At 43.4% G+C, this 12,500-nt stretch overlaps 1 protein-coding gene across 1 annotated transcript in view; it reads right to left on the reverse strand.

The window, feature by feature from the left end:
• The window catches only part of LOC308287266 (dedicator of cytokinesis protein 3-like), a gene marked incomplete at both ends in the record, with an annotated part of 375,412 nt that overhangs the window by 5,931 nt on the left and 356,981 nt on the right, over window positions 1-12,500 (reverse strand). The window contains 11 exon segments of the mRNA XM_080728382.1: window positions 1,261-1,377; window positions 1,559-1,642; window positions 3,398-3,577; window positions 4,013-4,099; window positions 4,704-4,870; window positions 7,289-7,430; window positions 8,063-8,167; window positions 8,687-8,773; window positions 9,821-9,969; window positions 10,628-10,721; window positions 11,979-12,039. Coding sequence (XP_080584508.1) covers window positions 1,261-1,377; window positions 1,559-1,642; window positions 3,398-3,577; window positions 4,013-4,099; window positions 4,704-4,870; window positions 7,289-7,430; window positions 8,063-8,167; window positions 8,687-8,773; window positions 9,821-9,969; window positions 10,628-10,721; window positions 11,979-12,039 — 1,273 coding nt within the window.

Here is a 12,500-nt window from a genome sequence, read left to right on the forward strand (position 1 = left end):
AGGGGTGCCCACACTTTTTTGACGTGAGATCTACTTTTAAAAATGACTAGCTCAACATGATCTCAACATGAACGCCCACGAAACGGTGAAAAGTGTGGACTCGTCACTTTTCATCACTAAACCATCGTTTTCTGGGGCCATTTATAACCCATGGAATGTTTTTTGTGCAAAACAAATGCTTGCAATGGATTCAGCATCATGACAAACGCCTAGTTAGAACCCTCACATCCTACTTAAATACCCAGAAAAGAAGAAAAAAAATCACACCTGTGTGAACTGAGCGGTGGTCGTGGAGGCTGCGCAACAGCAAAACAAATATATAATAATAATTATAATTATAATAAAAAAGATTAAATAAATATTTTTAAAAAATATTTAAAATAATAATAATAATTAAAGCTGCAAGCAGCAATGACCGGGCCCTCGCAGCTCTACCCACATCACAAGGCCAGCAGCCAATCAGAAACCAAACAGGAAGTCAGCCATTTCGACTAATTAGTGGCGTTTTGGCGCATTTTTGGCCGTTATCACGGGTCGCACTTTAACGATAGTTTAAAGTTTTTCTCAAAAAACATTTTTTGAGAAAAAAAAATTTTGAGAAAAAAAAAATTTTTGAGAAAAAAAAATTGAGAAAAAAAATTTTTGAGAAAAAAAAATTTGAGAAAAAAAAATTTTGAGAAAAAAAAATTTGAGAAAAAAAAATTTGAGAAAAAAAAATTTGTTGAGAAAAAAAAAATTTGAGAAAAAAAAATGTTTGAGAAAAACAAATTGAGAAAAAAGAATTTTGAGAAAAAAAAAATTTGAGAAAAAAAATTTTTTGAGAAAAAAAAATTTTGAGAAAAAAAAGATTTTGAGAAAAAAAATTTGAGAAAAAAAAATTTGAGAAAAAAAAAATTTGAGAAAAAAAAAATTTGAGAAAAAAAGGGGGGTGCTTGCTTGCGTGTGAGAGAGAGAGCCATCCATCCATCCATGTCACTCAGGCCACCACTGGTATTGCAGTTGATGCTCAGGGCAGACTAGACTCAACAGCACCTCTCTGGTCACCAGGGGTACTTAGGCTACATACGGACCCACATACATAGGCTACATACGGACCCACATACATAGACGGATACACACACGGCCACGCTATGGAGACCACCGCTCAAAAATGGCCGCTGTGGCAACCCCGAAGGTCGCCGACTTGTTGGCACTTTTAGACTAATATAGCGCGACATGGCCAGGGTTATCTCCCTAACGCCCCCGACTATCAGCACTCACGTGGCAGAGGCTGCTCCTCATCATCTGGAACTGATCTATCAGCTTCTTGTGCAGGGGACGCATTTCTGGGTGCACCAGCTTCTCATGCACCGCCAGGCCCACGCCCAGGATGTGAACCTGAGGAGGAGAGATGATGATGATGATGATGATGATGATGATGATGATGATGAGAGGCAAAACAGGATTTAGACCCGGAATTATTTCATCCTTTAGCTATTGAAAAATAGCAGATATACAAGCTCACAGCGTGGGTACATATTGTACAGTGCCGCGCTGGGTACATACTGTACCCACATACCTGCTCCTGCATGAGATCTTTTATCTGGGTGATCTTGTCGGTGTCTTCAGGGTGACTGGTGATGTATTCCTTGTCAAAGAACGCCTGTGGACAAACAGTAATCTCGTGATTAAAAATGGATATATCTCTGCATCTTTTCCCATATCGCGCCTGTGAACCGAGATGATTCCCAAGCTTGTGTGCATCTATTATTATTGTTTCTGATGAAGAATTTCTTGTTAAATGTGAACACAAATAAAGATATCAAATCGTTTCTGTCGGGTGGGAAGCTGGCGTCGAATGTTCGCCGCTTCACTTCCCAATGTACAAATGAATGGACCATTGTCCACTTTAGAAAAATGCAGATGCCCTCTATAATACACTTAAACCTTATGTTGGTTGGTTTACTGCTGAGAGAGAAAACAATGTCGCACATTAAAGTTGCTATAAGCAGTTTTCTGCTGATATAAGTAGGAAACAGGGAATTGCTTATTTTCATTTTTTTGTTTTATTTTATTATATTCAGACGGCTAACCATGCTTCCTAAAGAAATGTTGTCTCTGTGACACTTCCTGGGGCCACAATCTGCCTCCAGAACTATTATTTTTAACTGTGAGAAGTTCTGTCATTGGTCGATAGACAGATAGCCTGCCAAATAAGCAGACCAATCAGGACCGCCTCTTGTTCTTGTTTGGATTGGTTGACCTGTCTGTCAATCCTTTTAGCCCCGGTCGGCTGGTTCATGCACCAATGAGCTGCTAGTGACAGAGCTTCTTACAGATAAAATAATAGTTTTGGAGGTAGACTGCGGCTCCTAGAAGCGCCACAGAGACTACATTTTCTTAGGGAGCATTGTTAGCCGCCTGAACATAATAAAATAAAAATAATCAATTGCCTGTTTCCTGCTTATGTCAGCAGAAAACTGCTTATAGCAACTTTAAGCCAATCATCTGGGGACCCCCCTGGGGGTCCCGACCCACAGGTTGAGAACCCCTGCATTAACCGGCCTGAAAATGTCGGGGACGGGTAGGGTCAGGTTTGTGCAGAATTTGAGAACTCTACAAATTAGTTTGTGTGTGTGTGTGTGTGTGTGTGTGTGTGTGTGTGTGTGTGTGTGTGTGTGTGTGTGTGTGTGTGTGTGTGTGGACAGGTTTGTATTACTTTGTGGGGACCAAATGTCCCCACAAGTAATGAAGAATTGGAGAAATAGACATTGTGGGGACCAAATAGTAGGTCCCCACAACGGTTAGGGTTAGGTTAGGGAGTGAAGACTTCAATATATTGTCCTAGGCAAAGTCAATGCCTAAGATGCAGTATAGACTAGAGAATAGTGCTTTCGCCATCTTGTTTTCAAAAAGAAAGAATGTTGCAATTTTAGATTGGGTTGGTTCCCCTAGTTCATAAAATCATACAGGTCATCTTGTAGTTTATGTCCTGTGGGTTTTATGTGTGAGACTGTGCATGGCACAATGGTCAAATTTCGTGAGTCAGAAGTGTTCTTATTTCTGACCGCATACCAATGGCTTTCAGATTTATACATTGTTCATAACTAACAACCCTATTCTCACCAACAATAGATGTCACAGTTATTGTCCACGACATTGCAAGCGGCGCGAAGGCCAGCGAACCTTGGTCCTGCTCTTCGCGTCCGAGCGCCGCAGGCGCGAGTGCCCGCGAAGAGCGGGCCAGGGCCGCGCGGCCGGTGGAGCGCCGCGCGAGTTACGAAGCCGTGGTGAATGCAATCGTTATATTTACCGTTTGTGTGTGTGTGTGTGTGTGTGTGTGTGTGTGTGTGTGTGTGTGTGTGTGTGTGTGTGTGTGTGTGGGTGTGTGTGTGTGTGTGTGTGTTGCTCTGTGTACCTCCTGGTAGCGGGCGATGCCCCCGTTGACGGCGGCGTCGATGACCCCGTTGAGCGTCATGCTGAGCAGGTTGATGTTCCCATGGAGCTGCTTGTGTTGGTACTGACTGATCAGAGTACGGAGCTCCTGGTTCTTGTTCTCCACCACGTAGATGGCGTTCTCCAGAGGACTCACCTCCACCTGGGGGACAGACGCAGGACACCAAGGTGCTGTTAACCTAGTGGTTCTGAAACCTTTGTCTCAATTTTGTCTAAATTTTGCTTGGGAACCAAACTAGTGAAAATAGCAGTTCTTAAACATTTCGTTTTCTAATTTATGGTATTTCTTATGTAAGGGACCCATAAGAATGTGCCCTCGAACCACAAATGGGTCCTGAGTCCTGACCCAGTGTTTGGGAACCAGTGTGATTGGGCCTGGCACAATCACTACATAATTGCCTAATAGCAATTATTTGAGACAATCACAATTATTTTGGCATAATCATCATAATCATTTCCATGTTGTGTGTGTGTGTGTGTGTGTGTGTGTGTGTGTGTGCGTGCGTGCGTGCGTGCGTGCGTGCGTGCGTGCGTGCGTGCGTGCGTGCGTGCGTGCGTGCGTGCGTGTTATACTCACCAGCTCTCTCTTCTCCACCTCAAACCAGCGAGAGATGCCCGGCAGAGGATGGCTGAGGATCAGAGTGGTTCTCTCTATCCACAGACTCTGGAAGACACATACATATAATATAATATAATATAATATATAAATGTATGTTAACGTATGCCTTTGTAAATGTAATGCATTACCAAGGCAGTAGCCACATCGTTAACAAATGATTTGATTATTCTATTGCTGTTGCTATGGATGGGATAATCAATGGGGGGGTAAAGGTCTTTATGCCTTTCATATTTTTACTCAAGTACATTTTGAACTTTTACTTGTAAAACAAGGGGGTCTGGGACCCCTAGGGGGTCCTCCAAATCTTTTTTTATATTAACCACCTGAACCCTATACTAGCGTCCATATTCTGAGAACTGTAGCCAAAAATAGCAGATCTACAAGCTCACAAGCGCGAGGCGTTGTGAGTTTGTAGATCAGCTATTTTCAGGCAAAGAGCTTCGGTTTGGAGGGGAAAAAGAGCAGACTACGTACAGAGTGAAAGGTCAAATGTATTGGGTTCAAGAATCCAAAATACACTGATGTCATTGTGCTGTTAAAAGATGGAACAGGTTGTGGGGGTCCCTGCTTCATCTATTTCTCAACTAAGGGGTCCTTGGCCTGAAAACGTTGAAGACCCCTGTTGTTTCCACCTCTGCCTCTGGCTAACCTTGAACTCGTTGTCTCTGTCCTTGGGTCCCTTGTGGAAGGGCCGGTCGTAGCGGAACCTCCGCACGTTGTTGACTCTGTAGAAGCTCTTGATGCGGTCGGGAACGCGGTCCATCTGGAGGACGCTCACGCTCTCTGGTACCGGCGTCACCGCGTAGATCTGTAGGTCTGGTCAGCGGACGGATGGTCAAGGAAACAATATAACCCAACAGAGGATGATAATATAACAATGAGATACACACACACACACACACACACACACACACACACACACACACACACACACACACACACACACACACACACACACACACACACACACACACACACAGTACTGTACAGCAGTGGTTCTCAACCTGTGGGTCGGGACCCCCAGGGGTTGCACTTGATGTGCAACATTGTTTTCTCACTCAATACACATAACGTTTATGTGTATAGAGGGTATCTGCACATTTCTAAAGTGACAATTTAAGGACTTTTTAATACTACTACTAATTAAATTGGTCAAATATTAGAGGCAGAAATTGTGAAAATTGCGAGGTGATGTGAGCATGTAGATCTGCTATTTTCACAATAGAACCATGTTATACAAAATGTAATTCCTCAACTCTTAGGGTCGTTTCACACTCTAATAAGGAGCCTAACTAATTTCGGTTCGGGAGGGTTCCCCGACCCGAAATTATTTAGGTTCGGGGGGAGTTCATCCATACTTTCTTAACGGCTAGTGCCGAAGTCGCACGTAAATATTGGAGGTCTGTGGCATGAAAACGTTTGTGGCCGAGAAATGAGCGTTGCAGAGCGGATACATATCTGACTGGCCCTCGCGGCTGCACGCTGGAGGTCCAGTGACTGGCAGTGAGCAGCAGCGCAGCGTCGGGGTCTCTCTGTCTCTCTCATCACTCTCACACACGTGCGAGCTCCGTCGAAAACATTCAATCTACAAGCTCACATTATAGACGTGCCGCCTCTCTTTCTGCATGCATCACAGTCACAATTCGTCGCAGAAATTGCAGATCGGCTATAAACCATAGAGATAATATAGGCTATCAACACGGAACACTAGCAAAGTTGTGTTTACTTTAAGCTCTTCTTTCCTCTTGAAAACGGTCAGCGACTAGCGAGATGCAGGAAAGCTGTGTGTGTGTGTGTGTGTGTGTGTGTGTGTGTGTGTGTGTGTGTGTGTGTGTGTGTGTGTGTGTGTGTGTGTGTGTGTGTGTGTGTGTGTGTATGTGTGTGTGTCGCACGCTCCTCCACTCTCCAGCCAGAGTGAGAACCACGGCCACACAAGCTTTTGGAAGTCGGCGTGTCTCCCTCCCAAATTACCGCTGTTTCCTTGGCTTCATAGCCGAGAAAATGAACTTGAAGCCGGGCTGAATGAATGAGAAGACACCGCTGAGTACCGAAATTAAGTCGGGAGGTCACAACATTTCGGCAGCACCGTGGAGCCGAGTTTAGTCGGTTGACACCCCCCCGAACCGGGGACGACGACCCATATTTGGGTTTGGACAGTGCCGAACCGAAATTAGTTAGGCTCCTTATTACAGTGTGAATGGACCCTTAGTGCTCATCAGGGTGGGGCGCACCAGTTCAAATATGATTATTTGAGAGGGTCACAGCCTGAAAAGGTTGAGAACCACCACAGTATATAATCCCTCCCCTCTGTCTTTCTCATTCCCCTTGCCTGTGTCTCTCTACACCATTACTTCTCAAAGAGCGGTCCTTGGAGCTATTATTTTTTCCGTTGGAGATTCCTTGTAAAGGAGTGCTTATTTTTTCGTTGGAGACAGAGGCGCGCCGTCGACAAGGCGACTCGCTCGCTTTAGCTCACTCTGAGGCGTCTCACGTGGATCAAGTCCGCTTGAGCCGACTCAGCACCGTCCGAGTCACGTCCGGATAGGGACAGAATCATAAATCTTTGTTCCTCGCCGACTTTCGGTACCTCCAAACTCTCTACAACCGGTTCAGCCAATCACAAGCCGTGGCCAACAATAATTGGCATCTCCTACGGACACAATAATCCATGGAGGGGGCCGCAATCATCACTTTTTATACGTTTGCTATTCAAACATAATTTAAAATGAGTTTAGTTCAAAAGGTTTCATAAGGATACACTGTGTATCCATAAGGATAGTTTCATAAGGATACACTGTGTATCCATAAGGATAGTTTCATAAGGATACACTGTGTATCCATAAGGATAGTTTCATAAGGATACACTGTGCATCCATAAGGATAGTTTTATAAGGATACACTGTGTATCCATAAGGATATTTTCATAAGGATACACTGTGTATCCATAAGGATAGTTTCATAAGGATACACTGTGTATCCATAAGGATAGTTTCATAAGGATACACTGTGCATCCATAAGGATACACTGTGCATCCATAAGGATAGTTTCATAAGGATACACTGTGTATCCATAAGGATAGTTTCATAAGGATACACTGTGTATCCATAAGGATAGTTTCATAAGGATACACTGTGTATCCATAAGGATATTTTCATAAGGATACACTGTGTATCCATAAGGATAGTTTCATAAGGATACACTGTGTATCCATAAGGATAGTTTCATAAGGATACACTGTGCATCACACTGGTGGATTGCCTCGTCGGGCTGGTTGGGATGCTGCATCGCAATGGCTTGTGGGAATTCTCCCAGCATCCTTTGCTGGAAGGCCTCTAGCCTCTCGTAGTCGTGGCCCCGACACACAAACTCCTTGTTCTGGAGGCAGGGACAACACATGAATCCAGACAAAGATACAAAAAGGTTGGTCAATAAATACAATTTTAAAATGGATGTAAGAAATTGTTGTACAGTAGGCCTATATCTCTTCTAGGTGGGGGGATATCATCATACCATTGCTGAATAGTTACGCACAGTATGACTAGGGGACATTCGCTGATCTGCAAGCATGTTTTTGGGTGCAGAAATTTGGTGTAGACGGAAAAAGTAACAGAGCCAACTCACATCCAGTTCACGAAGTCTACAGCATTGGTTCTCTAAGTGGCGTCCGGGGACCCCATGGGTCCTTGGGAAATGCCATGTTTGTTAATCATAATCATAATCATCATAATTTTAACCTGTTTATCCATTTACTGTATATGTGTTGGCTTTTAAAAATGCTGATCTACAAGCTCACAGACTCTGCTGACTCTGGGAGCTCGTACATCTGCTATTAAAAATAAAAAGCAAAGATCTGATGCCGTGTCACTTGATGCTGCGATGCAAGCTTGCACATCTGATTATTTTATTTTTTAATTTTTTTTACAATCTGAAAATCTTTGGGAACATTTGGTCAATCAATCAATCAATCAATCAATCAATCAATCAATCAGTAAATCACAGTAACTCACTCTGAGGAAGAAAGGGAACTTGCGTCCATAGAATCCCACCCTGAAGAACTCTGGCTCCAGTCTCTGCTGCTCCATGATGTTATCGTAGTACGCTGCCTCCATTTTCTACACACACGCATGGACACACACACACACACACACACACACACACACACACACACACACACACACACACGCACACAAACACGCACAAACATGCACACACATGCACATGCATTTATACGTTAGCTTTTCAAAAATAGTTGATGTACAACCTTTCTGATGTTTTCGAAGATTTGGGAAAAATATTGAAAACGTTTGAAAACATTAAAATTTTTAAAACATAAATCTTCTCTTCTGGGGGTCTCCTTGACCCTGGCCATCTTCAGATGGAGGTCCGTGGCCAAATATATATATAAAAAACAGCCAATCAGCGTTGATGTTGTCCGGAGACACCGAAATGTTTTGGCTGTTTGGTTTTGGGACTCTTTTTTCCAGGTGTTTCGGCAGTTTCGCCGTGATTCTGACGTGACATGACATGCGACCAAAGAGAAGCGATTGAAGCGACTAGAAACAAAGAAATAGCTTCAGGTTTGAATGCAGCATAAGAGAGAATATATTAAGTAGGAACAGACATGGACTCACTCTTATCCAGCTGAGACTCTGGTAGTCATAGAGAGATTCATACTGGAACGCCAGCTCCCTGCACAGTGGGATACCATACTCCCAACACTGTAACACACACGCACACACACACACACACACACACACGCACGCACGCACGCACGCACGCACACACGCACGCACGCACGCACACACGCACACACACGCACGCGCACACGCACGCGCACACGCACACGCACACACACACACACACACACACACACACACACACACACACACAATTAGTTTGTGCATGTACTCGGTTCACTACATCTAACATATGACACGTAACATATGACATAATATTTACAATTTACAACTTAGGCATTTAGCAGACGCTCTTAATCCAGAGTGACTTACAATAGTATACATCAACATCAAAACATCAAATGCAAGAAAAAACGTACAGCAGGGTAGACCAAAGACCTATTCAGTAAAAGCTAGAAAATGTAATTAAAATGCAATCTAAATGACGTGTATGGTCATTCTGAGGGTAGGCAAGTTCTACGGTAAGAGTCTGTAGTTCTAAGTGCAACAGGGAGTTTATTCCACAGTTTGGGGGCCAGGAGGGCCCAGAGTCTAGGACGAGTGGATGGTTGTCGTGGAGTTTTTAACAAGGGTTCTGTCAGCATCCCTGTGTTAATATTAGGGATGGGTATCGTTCACCTTTTAATCGATACGATACCTTTTTCGATACCTGGGAATCGATACGATACCTTTTTCGATACCATTTTCGATACTTTTTATTTATTATTATTATTATAATTATTATTTGCCTTTTTCTATGGGCTATTTTATAGACGTTGGATCATTATCATAATAATAAACATTATAGGCTATTCTCGGCTATTTTCACAGTAAGTGTAGCCTACTAAAGCAGTCATTAAACTTTCAGTAGCGACCGGCAAGGGGTGCATTCAAAAGTATCGAAACAAGGTATCGTTCGTTTTTACTGGAAACCGATACTCGATAGTATCGACGTCAGTGAATCGATACCATTAAAAGTATCGCCGACGATACCCAACCCTAGTTAATATAGGGTTAATATAGTTAATATAGGGACATGGGAGAGTTTGAGAATCCCTGCCCATATACAGTATGTATTGTAAGTCATACCTTGCCCTTGTTGAAGTAGTGGATGACCTTGCGACAGAGGCCCTCCTTGCGATGCCACTCACTCTGGGCGGGGTAATGGAGGAACTCCCTGAGAGGCCGGTCCTCCCACTGGAGCACCTCCCAGTATAACAGCAGAGTGAACGCAGCCTCTGTGGAACACACACATACACGCACACACGCACACGCACACACACAAGTAAGTATGTACATTTTATTAGTAAAGCACCTTTCAAAACAATGTGGTGCTGTACAATGGACTGCAATATTAACGTTAAAACAAGTCAAAACAAGGCACATAAGAGCAATAGCACATCAAATTATCTCGCGGCACCCCTGGACTACCGCCGCGGCACCCCAGACGGCAGTCCAGGGGTGCCGTGAGATAATTTGATAATATCTGGAATTTATTTGGATTGAAAATATATTTAGTATCATTTTAAACATGAAGTACAAAGTTATTTTCAGTCAGTTCTAACCAAAATGGCTATTATCTCAACGTTTTCCTCGCAACTTAAAATCACTAAAATATCGTCACTGTCGGGCAGAAACGTTGTATCTCCAAGTTTCAAATGTGTACGTCTTTTGGTAAAGCAAAGACCTGCTTCATCATACAAGACTGTCGCGTTGTGTGCTTGTAGATCTGCTGTTTTCACTAGTTTAGAACATTTTATAGATGATAAATACAAAACGAACGGTTTTGGACATACAAGGAAAAAAAACATATAATGTAGGTGTCTCGGATTAAAAAAATATGCATGGGGTGCCCTGAGACAAAAGAAGTTTGGGAACCCCTGCCCTATAGTGTACCTGTGAAGTTCTCGGCCTGCAGATGCATGTCGCACAGCTTGTGGATGTAGCGGATGTACATCTCCTCCTTGTTGATCTCAGACTTGTAGAAGTTCTGCAAAGCCAGACACACAACATGGAATATGACTCACAAGCAAGCAGCAAGATCAGCCTTCCATTGGACCATTCTAAAGATGTGCACGTCAGAAACAGCCCATAATAAGGGGGAGTAACCAAGACTCCAAGACATAGTAACCAGAAAACATTCATGAGTCATAAGGGGGAAAAAAACAAGGCATTCTTCTGATGAAAATATAAAAAAAATAAAGCCTTTATTAACTCAAACTCTGCCCCTTTGTACCCCTTCTCTGCCATGCCCGTAGAGCCCGTAAATGTAATAAAAATGAATTAAAAAACATTTTTTTATCGAACCGAACTAAAATAGGCCGGAACTAATGCTCCGTGATCGGTTTCTACACGGACACATTATTGAGCAGACAACTTTAACATTGGAGTCCCTGAACCGGAACCGGAAGCGGAAGTCCGTCCTCTATTTTGGCCCGTTAACTTTCTGTCTGCACTCCGCGGCTTACAGATGGAGAACTTATTGATCAATTGAAAAAGTTTCAACGGATTTGAGAAGCTGATGGAATACGCGAACACACGATGCATAAGCAGTGTCCGATCACGCACGATGGGAACTGGACGAGCGCCCACGTTAACAGGTAGGAGAAGCCGGCAGTGAAAGACATAGAGAAATTAACGGGCTTTACGGCCGTAAACTACGAATGAGTTAAGGGAGCTATAACCCCACGATTATATCAGGTAAATACAATGGGGAAAAACCTTGGCAGTAATCTGCATTACTATGGCAAAACTAGCGCAGTCAAAGTGTTAATTAATGGGGTGTGTAATTGATAGAATGCCGCTTTAACTCAATTCAGTGATGATATTGACTGCCATAGTTTTGCCATAACTAATGTAGATTACTGCCAAGGCTTTTTCCTGTTGTATTGACCTGATATTCGAGGGCTCTGTGAACACAGCATGTGTCCATTATGTGCGCGGGGGTTCCCGTTCACGGCCGACCAACGTGTTTTCTTTCACGCAGAGAAGAAAAAATACAAGTGCGATGATCTGTGTGTAAGTTGTGCGAGCTCCGAGAGCGTCCTCGACCGCAGACGCGTCCGCCCGCGGATTAGACACGCCCTCTCCGCGAATGGAACGCGAATTAGACGCAGCCTCTCCGTGGACGATACGCTATACTCCGCCACGGACTTGTACACAGTGGCGACTCCCAGTTTAACATCCCGTACGGGAGGACCTACCACCTAAACTAAACAGTATAAATAAATAGAATAAAGGTTTTCACCAGAAGGTTGACGGTGCAGCCGATCTTCTTGTTCTCAGTCTCGTCTCCTTTCATGCAGTCCCTGTGGAACAGAAAGAGGACACGTCATATTTACTGTATTATATTTATATTTATATTTACAAACTGTGCGTGTCTTGTGTATATCATCATTTCACCACACGAACCCTAGCATCCCCAAAGAGATTTGGTGTAAAGGAGAAAAGGGGAGTGTCCCAAGTATAGAGCCCTGAGGGACCCCGGTCAACTAAGTATAATCATCTCTGTTGACATATATGCCACGTACAGTATATATCAGGGGTCTTCAACAGGGGGTACGGGACCCCTAGGGGGTCCTCAGAGTTACTACAGGGGGTCCTCCAAATCTTTGTGTGATAGAAACTTTTTTTCTTAAATATATATATTTTTTATTATATTAACCACTTAAACCCTATAGTGTTCTTATTCTGAGAACTGTAGCCAAAAAATAGCAGATCTACAAGCTCACAACGTGAGCTTGTAGATCGGCTATTTTCGGCAAAGAGC

Source organism: Nannobrachium achirus, assembly GCF_963921795.1.
Source record: "Nannobrachium achirus genome assembly, chromosome: 6".
Classification (NCBI taxonomy): domain Eukaryota; kingdom Metazoa; phylum Chordata; class Actinopteri; order Myctophiformes; family Myctophidae; genus Nannobrachium; species Nannobrachium achirus.